This window comes from Bos javanicus, chromosome 7, assembly GCF_032452875.1.
Source record: "Bos javanicus breed banteng chromosome 7, ARS-OSU_banteng_1.0, whole genome shotgun sequence".
NCBI classification, from domain to species: Eukaryota; Metazoa; Chordata; class Mammalia; order Artiodactyla; family Bovidae; genus Bos; species Bos javanicus.
The window spans coordinates 5,028,458-5,051,185 of record NC_083874.1 but is presented as its reverse complement, the minus strand read 5'-3'; the positions used below and the strand labels follow the sequence as shown (position 1 = coordinate 5,051,185).

Genomic DNA, 22,728 nt, shown 5'->3' with positions numbered 1-22,728 from the left:
CTTGCCAAGAGAACGCACTGGTCATAGAAAACACCCTCTTCCAACCAGACAAGAGAAGACTCTACACATGGGCATAACCAGATGGTCAATAGTGAAATCAGATTGACTATATTCTTTGCAGCCAAAGATGGAGAAGCTCTATACAGTCAGCAAAAACAAGACCGGGAGTTGACTGTGGCTCAGATCATGAACTCCTTATCGAAAAAGTCAGACTTAAACTGAAGAAAGTGGGGAAAACCACTAGACCATTCAGGTATGACCTAAATCAAATCGCTTACAATTATACAGTGGAAGTGACAAATACATTCAAGGGATTAGATCTGATAGACAGACTGACTGAAGAACAATGGACACAGGTTCATGACATTGTACAGGAGGCAGCTGTCAAGACCATCCCCAGGAAAAAGAAATGCAAAAAGGCAAAATGGTTGTCTGAGGAGGCCTTACAAATAGCTGAGAAAAGAAGAGAAGCAAAAGGCAAAGGAGAAAAGGAAAGATATACCTATTTGAATGCAGAGTTCCAAAAAAGAGCAAGGAGACGTAAGAAAGCCTTCCTCAGTGACCATTGCAAAGAAATAGAGGAAAACAATAGACTGGGAAAGACTAGAAATCTCTTCAAGAAAATTAGAGGTACCAAGGGAACATTTCATGCAAAGATGGGCTCGATAAAGGACAGAAATGGTATGGACCTAACAGAGGCAGAAGATATTAAGAAGAGGTGGCAAGAATACACAGAAGAACTGTACAAAAAAGATCTTCATGACCCAGATAATCACGATGGTGTGATCACTCACCTGGAGCCAGACATCCTGGAATGTGAAGTCAAGTGCGCCTTAGAAAGCATCACTATGAACAAAGCTAGTGGAGGTGATGGAATTCCAGTGGAGCTATTTAAAATCCTGAAAGATGATGCTGTGAAAGTGCTGCACTCAATATGTCAGCAAATTTGGAAAAGTCAGCAGTGGCCACAGGACTGGAAAATGTCAGTTTTCATTGCAATCCCAAAGAAAGGCAATGCCAGAGAATGTTCAGACTATCTCACAACTGCACTCATCTCACACGCTAGCAAAGGAATACTCAAAATCCTCCAAGCCAGGCTTCAACAGTACGTGAACCGTGAACTTCCAGATGTTCAAGCTGGATTTAGAAAAGGCAGAGGAACCAGAGATCAAATTGCCAACATTCGCTGGATCATCGAAAAAAAACAAGAGAGTTCCAGAAAAACATCTATTTCTGCTTTATTGACTATGCCAAAGCCTTCGATTGTGTTGATCACAACAAGCTGTGGAAAATTCTGAAAGAGATGGGAATACCAGACCACCTGACCTGCCTCCTGAGAAACCTGTATGCAGGTCAAGAAGCAACAGTGAGAACTAGACACACAAAAAGAGACTGGTTCCAAATTGGGAAAGGAGTACATCAAGGATGTATATTTTCACCCTGCTTATTTAACTTATATGCAGAGTACATCATACAAAATGCCAGGCTGAACAAAGCACAAGCTGGAATCACGATTGCCAAAATAAATATCAATAACCTCAAACAAGCAGATGGCACCACCCTTATGGCAGAAAGTGAAGAGGAACTGAAGAGCTTCTTGATGAAGGTGAAAGAGAAGAGTCAAAAAGCTGGCTTAAAACTCAACATTCAAAAAATGAAGACCGTGGCAACTGGTCCCTTCACTTCATGGCAAATAGATAGGGAAACAATGGAAATAGTGAGCGACTTTAATTTCCTGGGCTCCAAAATCACTGCATATGGTGACTGCTGCCATGAAATTAAAAAACACTTGCTCCTTGGAAGAAAAGCTGTGACCAACCTAGACAGCGTATTAAAAAGCAGAGATGTTACTTTGCCGACAAAGGTCCATCTAGTCAGAGCTATGGTTTTTCCACTAGTCATGTATGGATGTGAAAGCTGGACTATAAAGAAAGCTGAACACTGAAGAATTGATGCTTTTGAACTATGGTGTTGGAGAAAACTCTTGAGAGTCCCTTGGACTGAGAGGTGATCAAATCAGTCAATCCTAAAGGAAATCAGTTCTGAACATTCATCGGAAGGACTGATGTTGAAGCTGAAACTCCAATACTCTGGCCACCTGATGCAAAGAACTGACTCATTGGAAAAGACCCTGGTGCTGGGAAAGATTGAAGGCAGGTGGAGAAGGGGACGACAGAGGATGAGATGGTTGGATAGCATCACTGACTTGATGGATATGAGTTTGAGCAAGCTCCAGGAGTTGGTGATGAACAGGGAAGCCTGGCATGCTGCAGTCCATGGGGTCACAAAGAGCTGGACACGACTAAGTGACTGAACTGAACTGAGCCACCTTAATGGCAGAAAGCAAAGAGGAACTAAAGAGCCTCTTGATGAAGGTGAAGAAAGAGAGTGTAAAAGCTGGCTTAAAACTCAACATTCAAAAAACAAAGATCATGGCATCTGATCCCATCACTTCTTGGAAAATAGATGGGGAAATAATGGAAACAGTGACAGACTTTATTTTCTTGGACTCCACAACCACTGCAGATGATGACTGCAGCCATGAAATTAAAAGATCCTTGCTACTTGGAAGAAAAGTTATGACCAACCTAGACAGCATATAAAAAAGCAGATGTCACTTTGCCTACAAAAGCCTGTCTAGTCAAAGCTATGGTTTTTCCAGTAGTCATGTGTGGATATGAGAGTTGGACCATAAATAAGCCCAAGTGCCAAAGAATTGATGATTTCAAACTGTGGTGCTGGACGATACTCTTGAGAGTCCCTTAGATAGCAAGATCAAACCAGTCAATCCTAAAGGAAGTCAACCCTGAATATTCATTGGAAGGACTGATGTTGAAGCTGAAGCTCCAATACTTTGGCCACATGATGCTAAGAGCCGACTCACTGGAAAAGACCCTGATGCTGGGTAAAATTGAGTGCAGGAAGAAAAGGGAAAGACAGAGGATGAGATGGTTGGATGGCATCACTGACTCAATGGACATGAGTCTGAGCAAACTCGGGGAGATAGCAAAGGACACGGAAGCCTGGTGTGCTGCAGTCCATAGGATCACAAAGAGTCAGGGACAGTTGATTGGTAACTCAGGCTGCTGTGAGCGCTAGCTAGACTGAGCATGGTCCCTTGGGTAACTCAGGGTACAAAGAAGAGGTTCCTGAATGTGGGTGGGGCCTCTTTTCTTCCCCAGCTGTGTCTTCCCTTTGGCCAAAAGCCTTGGCGGAGGAGGGCCTCCTGTCGGAGGGGTGGCCTCTGTTGCCACAGCTGCTGCTGGTACCGTGGCCTCTTCTGGGGCAACAGCTACTCCCAGAAGGCAGGGAGTAGCTCCTCTTTGCTTGGATGGCCCCATCGGGTAAATTAAAATGTCATCCGTGTCCTTACTAGAATTCTCCCCCTGAGCTACACACTTCTTAAATTCCTTTTGGGTCTCATAGTCTAAACTCAAGGCTATGAAAATTTGAATGTACAGAAGCTCACTCCGTTTAAGTTTCTTTTTACATCATAAATCTAACAGCAATATAGTATCATAACTCAGGGATCCATTTAATTTAATTCAGATATCATTATATCTACTACTGTGGGCAAGAATCCATTAGAAGAAATGGAGTGGCCCCCACAGTCAATAAGACTCTGAAATGCAGTACTTGAATGCAGTCTCAAAAATGCCAGAATGAACTCGGTTCGTTTCCAAGGCAAACAATTCAGTGTCACAGTAATCCAAGTCTATGCCCCAACCGGTTATGCTGAAGAAGCTGAAGTTGAATGGTTCTATGAAGATCTACAAGACCTTCTAGAACTAACATGGAAACAAGATGTCCTTTTCATCGTAGGGGACTGGAATGCAAAAGTAGGAAGTCAAGAGATACCTGGAGTAACAGGTAAATTTGGCCTTGGAGTACAAAATGAAGCAGGGCAAAGGCTAATAGAGTTTTTCCAAGAGAATACACTGGTCATAGCAACCCTCTTCCAACCAGACAAGAGAAGACTCTACACATGGGCATAACCAGATGGTCAATAGTGAAATCAGATTGACTATATTCTTTGCAGCCAAAGATGGAGAAGCTCTATACAGTTAGCAAAAACAAGACCAGGAGTTGACTGTGGCTCAGATCATGAACTCCTTATCGAAAAAGTCAGACTTAAACTGAAGAAAGTAGGGAAAACCACTAGACCATTCAGGTATGACCTAAATCAAATCCTTTATGATTATACAGGGAAAATGACAGATAGATTCAAGGGATTAGATCTGATAGAGAGAATGCCTGAAGAACTATGGACGGAAGCTTGTGACATTGTTCAGGAGGCAGTGACCAAAATCATCCAAGGAAAAGAAATGCAACAAGGCAAATAGTTGTCTGAGGAGGCCTTACAGATAGCTAAGAAGAGCAGAGGTGTGAAAGGCAAAGGAGAAAAGGAAATATATACCCATCTGAATGCAGAGTTCCAAAGAAAAGCAAGGAGAGATAAGAAAGCCTTCCTCAGTGATCAATGTAAAGAAATAGAGAAAAACAATAGACTGGGAAAGACTAGATATCTCTTCAAGAAAATTAGAGATACCAAAGGAACATTTCATGCAAAGATGAGCAGAATAAAGGACAGAAATGATATGGACCTGATTTTGGACTTGGGCAGCAGTAAACAGCAGCTTGAAGCAAGAGGTAGCTGGAAGCAAGGCGTTAGTTTCCCAGACCTGGAGTCTTAACCACTGGACCACAAGGGCGAGCAGCTAGGACTAGCGTCCCTAGTCCTTTTCTGCCTAGTCAAGAGCGAATTCAGGCAAGGAGGAAGAAGGTAAAGAGTAAAGTAAAAAGTTTATTGAAAAGAAAAGCATATGCGGAAAGGCATACAGGCGAGCTCAGAAAGAGAGTTGCGGCTTTGGGAAGTTAAAAGCCTGTATAAGCTTTTAAGTTTAATTAGGTCCCATTTGTTTATTTTTGCTTTTATTTCCAATATTCTGGGAGGTTTGGGAGAATGGCATTGAAACATGTATAATATCATGTATGAAATGAGTCGCCAGTCCAGGTTCGATGCAGGATACTGGATGCTTGGGGCTGGTGCACTGGGACGACCCAGGGGGAGGGTATGGGGAGGGAGGAGGGAGGAGGGTTCAGGATGGGGGAACACAGGTATACCTGTGGCGGATTCATTTCGATATTTGGCAAAACTAATACAATATTGTAAAGTTTAAAAATACAATAAAATTTTTTTTAAAAAAAAGAGAAAAGAAATAAAGCCACAATTAACATTCTTATTAAAAAAAAAAAAAAAAGCCTGTATAAGGGGGCAGTCCTCTAGATGTTTGTCTTCACTCAGGCCAATCATCTTGCTCTGTCCCCTCCCTGGTTAATTTGTCTCAGGACCCTCCCCTGGGGTGCACAGGCACACCCTAGCCAAGATGGTTCTCCAAGTGAGAGCTTCTGGGAGGAGCAAGACTCATTACGGTTTGGAATTATCCTCAGACTTTTGACTCCATGGAGCCTTTCTGCGCAGGTGTAGTGTCTCCCTTATCCTTTACTGTGAGGGGTTTTTTCTTCCCTCTCTTTGTCCTTGTCATGATTATTCCCATGAGATGTTTACAAGAGACAAAGACTAGCTATTTACCCAGTTTCTGTGGTTATTTCCATTTCAGAGAGCAAACAGGAGGCTGGTTGTAAATTCCTCCACTTGAGTCCACCTGTCTCTTGCCTCAGGAAATGCAAACAGGAGGCTGGCTGATGGCAATGTCCAAATGGGAGCCCGTCTATTTCTAACCTCAGACCTAACAGAAGTAGAAGAGGTGGCAAGAATACACAGCAAAACTGTACAAAAAAGGTCTTAATGACCTGGATAACCATGATGGTGTGATCACTCACCTAGAGCCAGACGTCCTGGAATGCTAAGTCAAGTGGACCTTAGGAAGCGTCACTATGAACAAAGCTAGTGGAGGTGATAGAATTCCAGTTGAGCTATTTCAAATCCTAAAAGATGATGCTGTGAAAGTGCTGCACTCAATATGCCAGCAAGTTTGGAAAACTCTGCAGTGACCACAGGACTGGAAAAGGTCAGTTTTCATTCCAATCCCAAAGAAGAGCAATACCAAAGAATGTTCAAACTACTGCACAATTGGACTCATTTCACATGCTGGCAAAGTAGTGCTCAAAATCCTTCAAGTTAGGCTTCAACAGTATGTGAACCAAGAACTTCCATATGTTCAAGCTGGATTTAGAAAAGGCAGAGGAACCAGAGATCAAATTGCCAACATCCACTGGATCATAGAAAAAACAAGGGAATTCCAGAAAAACATCTGCTTCTGCTTCATTGACTATGCGAAAGCCTTTGACTGTGTGGATCACAACAAACTGTGGAAAATTCTTAAAGAGATGGGAATTCCAGACCACCTGACCTGCCTCCTGAGAAACCTGTATGCAGGTCAAGAAGTAACAGTTAGAACCAGACATGGAACAATGGACTGGTTCCAAACTGGGAAAGAAGTACGGCAAAGCTGCATATTGTCACCTTGCTTATTTGACTTATATGCAGAGTACATAATGCAAAATGCCAGCTAGATGAAGCTCAAGCTGGAATCAAAATTTCTGGGAGAAATATCAATAACTTCAGATATGCAGATAATATCATTCTTATGGCAGAAAGCAAAGAGGAACTAAAGAGGCTCTTGATGAAGGTGAAAGAAGAGAGTTAAAAAGCTGCCACAAAACTCAACTTTCAGAAAACAAAGATTATGGCATCCAGTCCCAACACTTTATGGCAAATAGAGAAAAAATGAAAACAGTGACAGACTTTATTTTCTTGGGCTCCAAAATCACTGTGGACAGTGATTACAGTCATTAAATTAAAAGACGCTTGTTCCTTGGAAAAAAAATTATGACAAACCTAGACAGCATATTAAAAAGCAGAGACTACACAAAGTTATAGCTAGTCAAAGCTACAGTTTTTCCAGTAGTGAATGGATGTGAGAGTTGAACCATAAATAAAGCTGAGCCCCGAAGAACTGATGTTTTCAAACTGTGATGCTGGAGAATTCTTTGGACAGCAAGGAGATCAAACCAGTCAATTCTAAAGGAAATCAACCCTGAATATTCATTGGAAGGACTATGCTGAAGCTGAAGCTCCAATACTTTGGCCACCTGATGCAAAGAGCTGACTCATTGGGAAAGACTGAAGCTGGGAAAGATTGAGGGCAGGAGGAAAAGTGGGCAACAGAGGATGAGATGGTTGGATGACATCATCAACTCAATGGACAGGAGTCTGAGCATGAAGGAGGAAACAGAACAGGCTCTATCTTGAAAGCAGGGCTCCATCTTGGGCAGGACTGTGGACTTTGAGCTATATGCCCATTATCTATGGAAACAACATACCAACTGGAAAACCAGGCCCCTGGAAGGAAGAGCCCCAGGGCTCTCCATCATCTAAAAGAATACCCTAATTATCTGTGTAACCGAATAGACATTTGGTTATAATACATTAACGTGTTATTAATGTATTATTAATGTAATACATAATACATTCTATTATGCTTATTGGGTTATGACCATAGGCCTATTGATAATTGTCCACAGTTAACTACCTAGGCTTAAGGCATAGAATCACAGGTTAACTTTGATTGTATCTTTCTTTTTCCTTTGTTCAGACTAGTTTCAGGGAATGTTTTCACAAAAACTGGGTGGGGTCCTTGGCTAAGAGGAGTCCTTGGGCCCGCCGGTGTAATAAACTGCACTCCACTATCTGCATTGTCCTCCTGAGTGAGTTTGTTTTCCAGAACACGTGGCTTCAACGAGCAGACTCTGGGAGATGGTGAAGGACAGGGAGGCCTAGCGTACTGCAGTCCATGGGTTCACAAAGAGGTGGACATGGCTGAGCAACTAACAGCAACAAAGAGTTGGCACTTGGAAGGGCCAGAGGGAGAGGAGCAAGAGGAAAAAGAGTACGCCTTGGTGGTCACACAGGTGTTCTGGGGTTAACAGAAGAAAAAAAGAAGTGGAGCAGGGGTGAACAAGAAAGCAAGAACGTAGGAGAAAAACCGAAGAGTCAAGGAGAGGAGTGTAGATATTAACAATTCTGTCCTAGACCTGCTGTTGGATGTGTAGACTACAAAAAAAAAAAAACAACAACAACAATCCACAAAAACCAGTCACAACCTGAAAGTAAAGAGTTATTTTATTTTGTGGGAATGTTAAGGACTCCAAGCCCAAGAGACAGTATCTCAGTAGCCCTGTAAAACTGCTCCAAGCAGGCAGAAGAGGGAGTCGGGCTATTTACTAGTTTGCAACAATGGGGGCAAGCAGCCTGAACATCAAAGATTATTGTTAAGTAAGGAAAACCAGATATCAAGTTAAGGAATTTAGAGTTATTCTATGCATGGAACGATGCAAGAGTTTCGGATTATTGATGTGATTCCTTTCATATGTATCTCAGCTATCTGGGGCCAGCATCCTGCATTTTTATAGCAGTATTCTTCTCTTCTTGAATTCCCTTAGGTCACACTGAACGGCTGTAGTCATGATAACTGTGACATCCTTAAGTTCTTTGTGTAGGAAATGGCACCACTTGCCCTTGTCCGAATGGCTCAGAAATTCAGAATATCGGATAGCTGTGACATTTCTTGCCCTACAGCAGGAAATATTTCACAGATGTGCAAAAGCATATGGATTTTACCCACCAGGTCAAAAGTGAGCAGATGTTATTTGCCCCAAGAGTTCTTTTCCCATGTACTCATGTGCATATGTCGGAGAAGGCAATGGCACCCGACTCCAGTACTCTTGCCTGGAAAATCCCATGGACGGAGGAGCCTGGTAGGCTGTAGTCCATGGGGTTGCTAAGAGTTGGACACGGCTGAGCGACTTCCCTTTCACTTTTCACTTTCATGCATTGGAGAAGGAAATGGCAACCCACTCCAGTGTTCTTGCCTGGAGAATCCCAGGGACAAGGAAGCCTGGTGGGCTGCCGTCTATGGGGTGGCACAGAGTTGGACGTGACTGAAGCGACTTAGCAGCAGCAGCATGTGCATACGTGGATGTGCGCGTGCGTGCACACACACGCACACACTTTTCCACCCTCTCTGATATTGTGAGTTTAAATCTAGACCATCATTGAAACCCTCATTGTGTTGGTATTCACGGCAGTGGTGAAGGTTACCTTGGCAACGTGTCCATTGCTTTTTTGATGTTTATTATACGTGTGTGTACGTTTAGCCGCTCAGTTGTGTCTGACTCTTTGCAATCTCATGGACTGTAGCCCACCAGGCTCTTCTGGCCATGGCATTCTCCAGGCAAGAATACGGGAGTTGGGAAGTCATTCCCTTCTCCAGGGCAAATTCCTGACCCAGGGATTGAATCCAGGTCACCTACATTGCAGGTAGATTCTTTACTGTCTGAGCCACCAGGAAAGCCCTGGTGGCTTTATTGTACTATAAATTCTCTGTTTTGAGTTTTGTAACTTAGTAGTATTTGAGACGGGCTTCCTTTGTGGCTCAGCTGATAAAGAAACTGCCTGCAATGCGGGTAGACCTGAGTTTGATCCCTGGGTTGGGAAGATCCCCTGGAGAAGGGAAAGGCTACCCACTTCAGTATTCTGGCCTAGAGTCACAAAAAGTCGGACACCACTGAGCGAGTTTCACTAGTCACTAATATTTGAGATAATGTTATGTTTGTATTTTGTTGTGTAGAGTAAAGTAATTGTGTTGAATAAACCTAGGATTAGAGTTGGGGGCAGGGTGGGGAAACGAGTAGACAACAGTAAAAGGTCCTCTCCTGTATACTTGGCTCATGGTTTCCCAAGGGCCTCTATAGGACCAGGCCTAACTCTAAACCTCTCTTACCTTTTCACTGTCAGTTTGTGGTTGCCAGCTACAACCATTCACCTCAGACTGGGAGTTGAACCCATGTGCCAGGACTTGAGCTCGGCCAAAATCCTGCTTGGGATTTAAACCCAAGGGGCTGGGACACAGACCCAGCCAAAACCCACGGTGCCTGGTTTCAGGACCTAATGAAGCTCAGGTTCTTGATGTCTCATTGCAGAAAGAAGTCAGTAAGAGACAAAGTGATACGTAAGATGTGGATTTATCCAGAGAGAAACACTCCACAGACAGACTGTAGGCCATCTCAGAAGGCAAGAGTGAGAGACACACTCCCCAGACAAAGAGTGTGGGCTGTGGCAGATGGTGAGTGCAGCCTCAAGTGTACTGTGGTTAGCTTTTATGGGTTGGGTAATTTCATAAACTAATACACAGGAGGATTATTCCAACTATTTTGGGGAAGCGGGCAGAAATTTCTAGGAATTGGGCCACTGCCCACGTTTTGGTCTTTGGTTTGCCTTGAAACTGTCATGGTGCCTGTGGGTGTGTCACTTAGCCTGCTGCTGCTAAGTCGCTTCAGTCGTGTCTGACTCTGCGATTCCATAGACGGCAGCCCACCAGGCTCCCCCATCCCTGGGATTCTCCAGGCAAGAACACTGGAGTGGGTTGCCATTTCCTTCTCCAATGCATGAAAGTGAAAAGTGAAAGTGAAGTCGCTCAGTCGTGTTGGACTCTTAGCGACCCCATGGACTCCAGCCTACCAGGCTCCTCCGTCTATGGGATTTTCTAGGCAAGAGTACTGGAGTGGGGTGCCATTGCCTTCTCCAGTCACTTAGCTGGGTGATGTGTTATAGTGAGCATATACTGAGGTTCAAGGTCTAGTAGAAGCTGTCTTGTCCACCATCTTGAACCCATTTGGTCTAATCAGTATACGTTGTGTCCTTGGGCTATGTCATTCTTTCAAAGATTGTGCTATGCCCCCTTCCCTCCCGTTTCAAAGGCATCAAAATCATATTTAGAGAAAGGAAAACAGAAATGAGAAAAATAGAGAAATAGCAAAATTCTCTTACTCATTTGGAGTTGCCAGGGCTTCAGCTACCATGAAATGTACTTTCTCATGGAAAAAGTTTATCTGACTCTGTTTTGTGAACCATAACTTGACTCTTACCCCTCTTTAAGCCATTTTGAAAGTTTTTCACCAAAATGCAGTAAAATCTGGAGCCTGGAATACCAGAATGAGGTACTTGACTGCAATAGGAAGTGTTTGAAGGATCATTTTTCCCAAAAAGTTAAAATCACACCTCTCATACAGATACAAAAATGAGCATGTGTTAAAAACTACTGTTAACTCACGTTATTAATAAAGGGAACTTGTCAGGTGTTAAAACCATTTCAAAGAAGTTCCAAACAAGAGACAGAACAGGAAGTATAAAATGAACGTGCAAATAAAGGCCAAAAAAAAATGGGGTGAGTATCTCTTTACTTGGCAGAATTCATTTGCATGTTTATAAATAAGAATTACTTTTTGGTGTTCTCAGTTATAACCATGCGGTTTATTAAATATCTCCCATAGAATCAAAATCAGAAAACTGAAGCGTGTCCTCTAACAAAGAGCAAAAAAAAAAAAAAAAATTTTTTTTTGTAAAGAGTAAAACAGTTTAGTTTTTGTAGACCATATAATCTTGGTTGCAACTCCTCATTGTAGTTGAGAGTAGACAACAAAAAAAAAAACAAATGGGCATGGCTGTGTTCCAATATATCTTTATTTATGGATTCGAAAATCGGAATTTCATACAATTTTCCCACGTCCCAGAACAGTACCTGGATTTTTTTCATCGACCAATCAAAAAAAGTTAAGAAAATTCTTAGCTTTTGAACCTCACCAAAACAGGTGGCGACAGAATTCGGCCCACAGGCTCCAGACACCCTGCTCTTGTAAGTAATGCATAGATTTCCATTGAAACTCAGATTTTTCCCCTAACAGGAACATAGGAGGTGATATGGTGATATAATTATCACTGCAGCAACACAAAGTTGCTGTCAAATTTCTTAAAGCACGTCATGTGCCCAGAACAGTGCGTAGCGTCTTAAGTACTATCATTATTGTGGAACTTAGGTCAGACGCCCAGCAGCAGTCAGGACCAAGGTCAACGTCCAGACAGGAATCCCTGCAGCCTGCGCGCGCAGCAGAACTGGAGCCCCGAGTCCACGTCCCCGAATCTCTGCGGGATTGGGTTTCCGCCCTGGTGGCCATTACTTTTCAGGAATTGAAGGAGAATCTGGAAATCTTGAGGGCAATTTACACGGGAGAACTCGGTAACGGCCTTAGATTGGCCATCTCAATACGGGAGGCAGGACAAACAGGCTGTGATTTTTCCATCTTAAAGTCAGTGATTGGTCAGTGAAGTACTGGGCGGTCAAATAAGAGGGTGACGACGGTTACCCAAAGGCCAGAGCAGAAGGGGGCGGGAAAACGAGGGTGGAACGTCAATAATTGGCGTGCGCGGTGTGACGCTAGCCTTGTGTGATTGGTCCGTAAGGCGCGGAAGGAGGTGTGAGGCTTCGAAGAAGTCGGCGATTGACTGGAGCGATTTGGGGCGGGCATACAAATCACGAAGGCAGCGTTCGATTGGGTACCACCGCGCGGGGCGGGTAACCGGGACTCGGCGGCGACTTGGGATTGGCCGGCATGGGCGGGGCGGCCCGGTGTGCCGGTTCCTGTGTCCGGCGGATGATGCCGCCCGGCGGCTGGCGCTGGCTGCGCGGCCTTTGGGCTGCGGGTCAGCCCCTGTTCCAAGGCCGTGCGTTGCTCGTCACCAACACCCTGGGATGCGGCGTTCTCATGGCGGCTGGGGATGGGGCGCGCCAGACCTGGGAGATTCGCGCCCGGCCCGGCCAGAAGTTCGACCCGCGGCGCTCAGGTAAGGGGACCGGTGCTGCTGGCTTTTTACCCCAGATCTTTGCCCCCAACTTCAGATCCGGAGACCGGTGAACCGGACCTGAGCTCCGTGACTATGTCCGGTGACCTCAGTTCCTGGCAAGACCCTTTACCTCAGCGTGCAACCTAGACACCCACTCCCCGTTCTACGCGTCCCTTCCCCCTCGAGTCTTCATCTCATCTCCAATACGTAGGGTTTCTGTCCGCTGCCATCCTGACGGTCAGGTCTTCGCCCACCCCCTAATCTGCTACCCTCTCTCTTGCACTGACAGACTTACCATTGAGCACGATATGCTGCACCTGGGGTAGTCAAAGGCACAGCATCTGGCTGCCAGCCAGCTTGGGTCGCACCCTGGTCCCACACTTCCCTATCAGCTGTGCCTCTGTTTCCTCCTTCGGAAAGCGGGGCGATGGTGGTATCCTTTGATAGGGTAGTGAGGGAATGAGGGAAGATGCAAAAGCACCTCTTGGAATGGTACCTGGCGGTGGGGCTAATAATGGAAGAATATTCGGTTCGGCCCTGGGAGGGTGTCAGGCTTACCCAGGTCTTAGCCAGGGAGGGAGTGGATTGGGGGGGAAGGTTGCTGGCCTAACGTGCCCCCCTTAACTCTTGGACTGTCCACAGTGAGCATGTTTGCAGTCGGCTGCAGCATGGGCCCCTTCCTGCACTATTGGTATCTCTGGCTGGACCGCCTGTTCCCTGCATCCGGCTTCCCTGGCCTCCCAAACGTCCTCAAGAAGGTCCTCATTGACCAACTGGTGGCCTCTCCTATGCTTGGCGTCTGGTACTTCTTGGGTAAGGAGTCCTGTGAACTTGGGCTTGGTCCCTCCTGGATCAGGGGGTCAGGGGGGTAGAGTCAGTTTTGTGTCCAGAACTTGGAGATGTGTTATCGATGCACCTCCTGTGTGGGTGGCCCGGGACTGGAGGCTGGGGTACAGTGGTGACTGGACAGACCCAATGAAGTCAGGTGTGAATGGCAGAATCACAGACAGTGGTGCTACGTGTAGGAAGGGTGAAGACAGTGTCTGAGATGATGGTTGGGAGAACCTCTCCAAGGAGAAGACACTGAGATGAGACATGAAGAAGGAGCCACCGGGCCGGGAGGGAGGTGGGGTGGTGGGTGGAGGGGGAGGACAGCTGGTGCAAAGGCCCTGAGGCTGGAGGAAGGGGAGGTGAGACTGAGGTTGGCAGGGCACAATCATCCTAACCCTTGGCTCTGGAGAGCTGTTCATTCCTTGCCACCCAGGGTCAGTTTCATTATCTGTAAAGGTAAAGGAAGGTACAGGACTGGTAATAAAACCGCCTCAGCAAGGGTGTGTCACCGCCCCACAGGGTACGAGTTTATACAGGACAGACCTCTCACTTCTTGTTCACCCATTTCAGCCTCCCTGCTGTGCCCCATTTCCCACTGCAAGGCCTTTAAACGTCCAGGTTCCTCTGCTTGGGACACTGTTCCGCTGCCTGGGGTGGTGATTAGTTGCTCAGTTGTGTCCGACTCTTTGCGACCCTGTGGACTGTAGCCTTCCAGGCTCCTCCCCATGGGATTTTTCAAGCAAGAATACTGGAGTGGGTTTCCATTTCCTCCTCCAGGGGATCTTCCTGACCCAGGGATCAAACCCGAGTCTCCTGTGTCTCCTACACTGCAGGTGGATTCTTCACCTGCTGAGCCATTGGGGAAGCTCTGTTCCTCATGGGTCCTACCCTACCCGCTTTACCACTGTACTCCATACTCCCCAGCCCCTGATACTCTCATTTCTTGGTTTCCTTCCTAGGCCTGGGCTGCCTGGAGGGCCAGACCCTGGACAAGAGCTGTCAGGAGCTGCGGGACAAGTTCTGGGAATTCTACAAGGTGGGCATGCCTGCCCAGGCCCCGCCTATCCCTTCTCCTCCACCCACTTTCATCTCGCTTCTGACCCTCCTTTCAGGCCCCACCCAAGTCCCTCCTGGCTCCGCCCCTCACTACATTCTGCCCCTCCCCATAGGCTGACTGGTGTGTGTGGCCTGCTGCGCAGCTGGTGAATTTCCTCTTCGTGCCCCCCCAGTTCCGAGTCACCTACATCAACGGCCTGACGCTAGGGTGGGACACCTACCTCTCCTACCTGAAATACCGGGTGAGCGCAGTGGGTGGACCAAGCACCCAGGGGACTCCTGGGGGAGGGGGGCACATGTGTGAGCCCCAAATGGCAGTACAACTACCCTTCAGGGTGAGGGCTGCCTGTGTCAGCCTTTATTTCCTGACAGCCTGCCTGCACCCCGTGGTGGGTGGGCAGGTTGCTGATCACCAACGAGGTGAGCACCAAGCCCACATCTTTCCAGCAAGGCTGACCCCAGTGCCAAGGGGTTGGAGGAGGGTTCAGTGGGGTGCCTAGGGGGGTGAACAGCACATGTAACCAGATGCTCTTGTGCGGTCAGATTCCAGGCCCTCTGACACCCCCAGGCTGTGTGGCCCTGGGCACCATACAGACTGAGCCCCCAGATGCCAGACAGCAAGGCAAGACTGACTGAGCCGCTGCTGACCAGCCGCCTGGGCAGAAAGGGGAACCGACTCCTAGGCCAAGTCCTAGCCACACCCTGACTTCTGGGCATCTGCTTGGGCTGCCCCTGCCAAGCCCACTGCCAGGCCTCAGTTTCTGCCTCTGGAATACAACCATGAAGATGGACAGTTGTACCTCAGCCTTTCTGGGACAGCTTCAAGTGACTCGTGATGGGCCATCCTCAGCTCTGGGGTCTCAGCCAGCCAGCTAGCACCAAGCCCTCAACACTGCTGTAGGCTGGGCGCTGGGACCAAGGTGGGGGATATCGCCCATCCGCTTGGATCCGGGCCCCAGAATTTGGAGCCTCCAGTCTTATCCTCTAGTCATGGAGTATGGAAGTACCATTAAATTCTCTTTGTAATTGAAAATCTTGTGGATGAACAGAGCCAGCATTATCAGGCCGGTGCTCATAGGGACATTGTGTCATCCATTCACTTTATTGGGTGTGTGTAGTGTTGTCATGACATCTCCTGGGGGGCTGGGGGGCATGTTTGACACTCATGACGTCAGAACAGGTCTGGTGGAGAGTGGTATCCCAGGGTGGTGCATATCTGCAGCAGCCCCCCGCCCCCCAACCCTGCTCCCATAAAAGGTACAGCCTTGGGGGTGAAGAGCCAGGTGGGCCATTTCCTGGCTCTGACCCACCCAGTGGTCCACGTTGAGATGCCTGCAGCCGCCTGGACCCACCATGCCACAGCCAGGAGGCTGGCTACCTCCCATCACCCTACCAGCTTGCCCTGGGGTGTCACCTGGCCCCCTCTTCAAAACTGATAACTGTTGATGGGGGTGAATTTATAAAAAGGTGGGGTCTGGAGGGAAGAGTGAGCGGTGAGTTCACGGGGCCACGACACGCCACTGCAGAGCGAGAACAGGGTTGTATGTACAGGGTGGGGCGTGGAAGAGGGGGGTGCCCGAGCCCCTGGGGGACATCTCCAATAAATAAATAAATAGCTACGATAATAAATAGGGTGATGGGCTAAATCAGGGCAGGGGACTCAAGCCCATGGCCAGTAGGGGCCCTGGCTCAGGCCCAGGGGGTGGGCAGGGGCGGGGCGGGACAGGGCGGCTCTCAGCAGGCGCAGTCCTGATGCGGAGGCGCCTGCTGGTCCGTGAGCTGTGGGCCCTGCTTGGCGCCCGTGACTGCGGGATCGGCCGTGTCCAATGACTCAGACATCTTCTCGCAGATGACATCCACAAGGCGCTCAAAGGTCTGCTTGACATTAATGTTGTCCTTGGCGCTTGCCTCAAAGAACTCGAACCCTGTGGTCAGGGAAGGGAGGGGTGAGGACGCTGGACCCCCCACGCCCAGACACACTTTGCTGAGGACAGGTAACACCTGGAGTTTCCCAGTGCCAGATGCATGTGAAAGGCACGGACAAGTCCCATGGCGAAGCACCAGTGGACTGAGTCAGCCTTTATTTCCTGGACTCCTTTCTTCACCTTAAAATTCTCCTCTTCTCATTGTCCCCAGAGCCCCTGCATGGAACAAGGGGGTGCCCAAGCCCCTGGGGGACATCTCGATAAATAAATAGCTACGATGATAAATAGGGTGATGGGCTAATTCCCTGCTTCCACCATCCGGCCCAGCCCTGGTCCTGACAGCATCTGACACAGATCCAGGCCTTTCCTGCTCACACAAACTCTGAGGCTTCCTACTGCCCTCTGAAGAGTCTGACTCCCCAGCTTGTAGTTCAGGTCTTGCATGATCAACCATATTTCCTCCAAGTGATCCCCATGTTCCAGTCATGTAAAACTATTTGCTAAAAAGATCTTTCCCACATCCGGTCACACTGTTTCTTCTGTCTGAAAGATCACCCTTTTTCTTCAAATACCAGTTCCAATGCCCCGTTTCCAGGAAGGCTTACCTATGCCAGGCAGAGCCTGGCTTTCTGCTAGTTCTGCCAGCCCAGATCCCTCCCTTTCACAAATCTGGAGGCCTCTTGGACCCAGCAACATCCAGCACTAGTCTGGGCAGTGACAGTATCAGAATGAATCATTAACTTCTTGCAGAGTGAACTCCTAAACATCCCTCAAGACCCACCTGAAATGGCCCTTGGATCAAAGGCCAGCTCGCCGAGAGTATAAATTATCAGGATTCAAATCCAGGCCACATCTTGGCTTAGCTGTGAAACCTTGGGTGTGTGTCTTCCCCTTTCAGGGCCTCAGTGTCCCTTTCCTAGCCTGTGATGTCCAGCGTCACTGGGTACTCACCCAGGTGGTCTGCCAGTTGTCGACCACGTTCCGATGACACCACCCGCTCGTCCTCCATGTCACACTTGTTCCCTACCAGCAGCACCTGGGCATTGTCCCATGAGTAGGTCTTGATCTGGGTTGACCTGGAGGAGATGGTGACAGAGGAAGGTTAGGGCTTGGAGAATCTGAGCACCAACCCTCTCCCCCAATTCCTTGTCACTCATCCTATTCAAGCCCCCACCTCCCATTAATTCTCTATTTTTAATATTTATTTATTTGGCTATGCCAGGTCTTAGTTGCGGCACACGGGGTCTTTGATCTTCTTGCAGGATGTGGGATCTAGTTCCCTGACCAGGGATAGAAGTGGTCACTGGGAGTGCAAAGTCTTAGCCACTGGAAAGTGAAAGTGAAGTCGCTTAGTCATGTCTGACTCTTTAGTGACCCCATGGACTGCAGACTACCAGGCTCCTCTGTCCATGGAATTCTCCAGGCAAAAATACTGGAGTAGGTAGCCATTCCCTTCTGGAGGGGATCTTCCTGACCCAGGGATGGAACCTGGGTCTCCTGCGTTGCAGGTAGATTCTTTACCATCTGAGCCACCAGGGAAGCCCACTGAACCACCAGGGAAATCCTGTCCCATTAATTTTTGAGGAGGGCAGGCTCAGTCTCTTCTCCTGCCTTTGTCCTGCCAGGAACACTCTTCTCTCTGCAGGGGCCTGCTCCCACAGTTCCTGAACTTGAGAGTCCCTCTTTCAAGAAGTCTTTCCCACCCTTCCCAGATCCCCCACCCCCAGAAGAGAATTCTCCCTCTTGAACAAAGTCAAACATTTTCTCAAAATTTATCATTACTCTCAGCAGAAAATGTAAATGTTTATACCTTCAAAACTTACAAGCTATCTTTATATTTTCTGTCCCTCCCAGTTTTTTTTCCCTTTATATGTTTATAGTTTCATTTTCCTACCTAAAATCTTTCTTTCCCGTTATTTTGAGCTGATGCCACATTGTTTTAATGATTATAGATTTATAGCATAGCTGGGACCCCAATATTGTTATTTACATTTTTGGCAAGGGGCTGGGACTCTCTCATCTCGGCCTGTACCCCAAGCTTTACACGAAGCCTGGCTCAGAAGAGGGCAGGTGGGGGCTCACGTACCAGTCCTGCACAGCATTGAAGGACTCCTCGTTGGTAATGTCGTACATGAGGATGAAGCCCATGGCGCCTCGGTAGTAGGCTGTCGTGATGGTCCGGTACCGCTCTTGACCCGCTGTGTCCTGGGAAGGAGAGGTGGGGTGTCAGAGCGGAGATACATGGAAGTTCTTCCGCCTGGGAATGAACTCTGAGATGGTGGGGTCCAGCCCCCTTGAGGCTCAGAGGAGCAGGGGCTTGCCCAGAGGCACAGTGGGTCAGGAAGGGTGAGTCAGCTGCCTGTCCCAGGGAAGGTAGTACCAGTGATCCCAAGGTACCTATAGCATCATTCCTTCATTCATTCGACACATAGGGACCTGTGCCACACCCTGTGCTGGGCACTGAGGACACAGTCGTTAACAAAATGGGCCCAAATCACTGCCCTTTTGGAGCTGACAGCTCTGTGCAGGAAACAGAATCAACCCAGGACAAGAAAGAAAATGCATCCTCAGATCACGGAAATGTACTGTCAGAAAGTAATGAGACAGGAGAAGAAAGAAAACCAGGCAAGGATGGGCAGTGTGGGATGGGGGACAATTTAAAAACTTGCAGGATGAGGGAGGGAGTCATACGGGGGTCAGGGGAAGGAAAGTCTAGGCAAATGCCCTGAAGTGGGACTGGGTCTGGTACATTTGAGGAACAATGAAGAGGCTGGAGACAGAGGGAGACAGATGAAATGAGGCACCAAAAGGGGCTGACCAGGCAGGGTCTCCTCAGCCAGGGGAAGGTTGCAGGTGTTACCAAGAGTGAGGTGGAAAAAAAAAAAAAGAGTGAGGTGGGAGCCATGGAAGGATTGTGAGCAGGGGACAACCAGCTCTGGCTTGGGATTTATCAGATCCCTTTAGGACCCAGAGGTGTTGAGGGAGGTGGCCAGAAGACCCTGGTGGAGGAGCCTGCTCTTGGCCCAGGGAATGAGGTTGAGGGGTCAGGATCCCTCTGAAACCTCATCCAGACACTCGTGGAGGAACTTGAACATGGGGAAACTGAGGCACTAAGCAAGCAATGCATCTGATGATGTCAGGGGTAGGACAGGACCCAGCATTTACCCCTTCCCCACCCCTGGAGAGCACTGATGGGAGAAAGGGGACACTCTCTTCTGTGCCTCTAGCCCCTGGTACACAGTAAGCGCCTCATAAATGCCCAGTGTGTAATGAGCGAATCTAGACAGGAAAGAAATAGGCAGAGCTGGGGCTGCTGTTCCTGGTCGGGGGAGAGTGATGGAGCCAGAAGCCCCCCCAGCTGGACCCACCCAGATCTGCAGCTTGATCCTCTTATCGTTTCGGTAGATGGTCTTGACCTTGAAGTCGATGCCTACAGTGCTGACAAAGGCAGGCGTGAAGGAGTCGTCTGCATAGCGGAAGAGGAAAGATGTCTTGCCCACGCTGCTGTTTCCGATGATGAGGATTTTGAACATGTAGTCGAAGTTCTGGTCCGAAGATTCCTTCTGCCCATAGCGAGCGTCTGTGGCAGATGCCATCTGGGGGTGTGGGGCGTAGGCGAAGGTGAGGGATCCCTCTCCGTCCCCAAACGCCCAGGCTCAGGCTAGAGAGCTCCCAGGGAGAGACGGAGATTACTCTTATCCCATCAGGAGCCCCAGTACTAACGGCGCGCCCCACCGCAGAGGGCGGGCCGTGACCTTGAAAGGCCTGAGGTTCCAGGGGAGGACCTCAGAGCGAAGGGGATGGAGACACCTTGCAGCCCCCTCCAGCAGGCCTGTGCCCCGGGCCCGGTTGTAACCTAAGCCCTACAGCTGCGCCAGGAGAGGTGACTAACTGCGGCCGGCCCCCCCCCCCCCCCATCAATCATTCATGTTCCTCAGAACTGAGCCTCGCGGGCGCACGTGCACACGCGTGTACTGTACCACGGGGACGCGTGTCTGCCGTCCTTCTCCCAGACTCCCAGGCTGGGAGAGCTCGAGCTGTGACACCTATATCACGTGATAGGCACGGGACGTGCACACGCTCACGTGCACACAGCAGGGCACACACTGGGACATGCTCGGTGCACGGGAAAGAGCCAGACACCTGTCTGCACGCCAACATGTATATACAAATGTGCAAATGCACCGTGCGCAATGCGTCCTCCACCCATGCAGCCCAGTACACGTCACCCACACAGGCACACATCTCTGTGCACATAGGCACACTGTTGTGCACGCACACGCGCAGTCCACGCGTCTGCCTCCACATGCCTGTAACACTCACAATCTTGGGTCGGGATCCCCAGGGTATGCACGAGCACACCCTGGTAAACAAGCAAGGGTACACATAGACCCTCTTGCACAGGCGGGCGCGCACACGCGTGTGCACTCCACGCGCACGCGCACGCAGAACCTCCCGCGCGCACAGCTTCCCGCAAGGCACTCGCCTCATCTCCCCTCCCCCTCCACCGCAGAGCCGGGGGTGGAGGGATGGAGGTGGGGGTGAGGACACGGCAGGTAGAGGGAGCCGAGGCCCTCTCCCTCCCCAGGCTCCCGACCGCCGCATCCTCCTGCCTCATTTAAGGCCGGCCAACTTCGTCCCCTATCCCAACCAGACCACCAGTCAAATGAAGGTTATATAGGTGCTCGGCGCGGAAGCGCAACTGGAGGCCTGGGAGCTCACCTTGTTCTGCACTGATGCTGTGGCGACCCTAGAGGCGGCGACTTTTTTGGCAGTGGCGGTGAAGTGACGGGGCCCCCGGTATGGTGATGTGGGGCTGCGCTGCAGCGGAGGCGGCGGCAGCGGCTGAGGCCCCTGCAGTCCTCGGTGACGTCCTGCAAAAGGCGGGGCGGGGCCTCACATGCAGATACGGCCGTGATGCCATTCTAGGGCGGAGCCACGGATGGAGATACTGTCTACTGTCGCAGGCAGAGCCGGGAGGGGCGGGGCTCTTGCGCAGATTGACGCGAGAACGGGGCGGGGCGCAGAGAGCTCATCCAGTAGCTAGCAGAAGCGGTGCAGGAGGGGAGGAATCGCTTGCTGGCTCCGCCTCTCTTCAGAATAAGGGAGGCGGGGCTTCGCAGCGCCTTCTCACTGGCTTAAGTGGTCGAGCGACGGGGCAAGTAACCAGTCAAAGATTGCCACCCCCCCCCCCCGTCCAATGGTGGTTTCCGGGCGATTGAAGGGCCCAGAGGTTGAGGCCTCAACTGAGCCTGAGTCTTCTGGGGGCGTTCCCCTTCACCGCCCCCACGCACCCCAGGTCTCAGACTCAGGAGGTCCCCGTTCAGTCCAAGGTGCTGTGACCGCTCATTAAACTCCCCCTATTCCCAATTTCAGAAAAGAGGAAGCGAGGTTCGAGAAAATGCTCCATATCTCCTATTTACGGGGTTCAAAATAAGTATAAAAGAAAAAATAGCGGAAATAGGGATCAAGATAGACCCTGTCTCATTGCTGATATGTACCCTGGTGGCTCAGACGGTAAAGAATTTGACTGCAATGCGGAAGACCTGGGTTCGATCCCTGGGTTGGGAAGATCCTCTGGCGAAGAGAATGGCTACCCATTCCAGTATTCTTGCCTGGATAATTCCACGGACAGAGGAGCCTGGTGGGCTGTATAGTCCATGGGGTCGCAAAGAACTGGACACGATTGAGCGACTAACACACTCAAGACCCCTGAAGGGGGTCGGGCTAGTAGATGCTCCACCCTGCTTCTGAGATGAAGAAAGGAGAAATCGGGATCAAGAGAGCCACCCTCTGCCACCAATTTCCGGAAAAGAGGAGGCTGACGGACACTCCGGGGAACCCCGGGAACCCCTCTCCTTCCTGCGCCCCATTTTCCAGAGAAAAATTAAAAGTCAAATTCAAAGAAAAATCCAAATGGCTTAAGTAGGGCAGGAAAACAGCCTATCCCCTAATCTCGCAAAGTCTGCGGTTAAAACAAACAAACAAACAAACAAACAAAAAAACACAACAACGTAGGGAACAGTGAGGTTCAAAGACCCTGCAATAAAGGAGTGAGGTGGGTGGGAGATGCTGTACTCCTGCCGGACTCCTGAGCTAAAAGACGGGGATGGAGAGTCCTCCCTCCACCATCCTGGCAAAACTAGACTCAGAGATGGAGACTCTGGGGTCCAAGATGACCCGTTATCCCCCAACGATCTTGATGTGAAAAAG

The 22,728-nt window shown here is 49.1% G+C and overlaps 2 protein-coding genes across 3 annotated transcripts; one reads left to right on the top strand and one right to left on the bottom strand.

Annotated features, from left to right (window-relative positions):
• Positions 1-11,705: 11,705 nt before the first annotated feature.
• MPV17L2 (MPV17 mitochondrial inner membrane protein like 2) lies at positions 11,706-15,617 on the top strand. Of its 2 annotated transcripts, XM_061421590.1 has the most exons (6): positions 11,706-12,703; positions 12,993-13,136; positions 13,346-13,516; positions 14,494-14,570; positions 14,704-14,832; positions 15,134-15,572. In XM_061421590.1, the coding sequence occupies exons 1-6, from the start codon at positions 12,472-12,474 to the stop codon at positions 15,224-15,226; spliced, it is 846 nt and encodes a 281-aa protein (XP_061277574.1). In that variant the 5' UTR covers positions 11,706-12,471; the 3' UTR covers positions 15,227-15,572. The 2 variants fall into 2 exon arrangements, with proteins under 2 accessions (XP_061277574.1, XP_061277575.1); XM_061421591.1 differs by lacking the exon at positions 12,993-13,136 and having other exon boundaries at positions 12,315-12,703; positions 15,134-15,617.
• Positions 15,618-15,662: 45 nt separating this feature from the next.
• On the bottom strand, positions 15,663-21,491 carry RAB3A (RAB3A, member RAS oncogene family). Its single transcript, XM_061421598.1, has 5 exons — positions 21,238-21,491; positions 19,884-20,111; positions 18,602-18,720; positions 17,467-17,591; positions 15,663-16,515 (listed from the first exon to the last, which is right to left on the bottom strand). The coding sequence occupies exons 2-5, from the start codon at positions 20,109-20,111 to the stop codon at positions 16,325-16,327; spliced, it is 663 nt and encodes a 220-aa protein (XP_061277582.1). The 5' UTR covers positions 21,238-21,491; the 3' UTR covers positions 15,663-16,324.
• Positions 21,492-22,728: the final 1,237 nt, after the last annotated feature.

Coding starts and splice junctions, on each gene's coding strand:
- RAB3A (XM_061421598.1), bottom strand. CDS start 20,111: ATGGCATCTGCCACAGACGCTCGCTATGGGCAGAAGGAATCTTCGGAC. Junction 18,721..19,883: donor GGATCAAGCTGCAGATCTGG/GTGGGTCCAGCT, acceptor TCTCCTTCCCAG/GACACAGCGGGTCAAGAGCG. Junction 17,592..18,601: donor TTCAATGCTGTGCAGGACTG/GTACGTGAGCCC, acceptor CATCTCCTCCAG/GTCAACCCAGATCAAGACCT.
- MPV17L2 (XM_061421590.1), top strand. CDS start 12,472: ATGGGCGGGGCGGCCCGGTGTGCCGGTTCCTGTGTCCGGCGGATGATG. Junction 12,704..12,992: donor GTTCGACCCGCGGCGCTCAG/GTAAGGGGACCG, acceptor TTGCACTGACAG/ACTTACCATTGAGCACGATA. Junction 13,517..14,493: donor TGGCGTCTGGTACTTCTTGG/GTAAGGAGTCCT, acceptor TTTCCTTCCTAG/GCCTGGGCTGCCTGGAGGGC.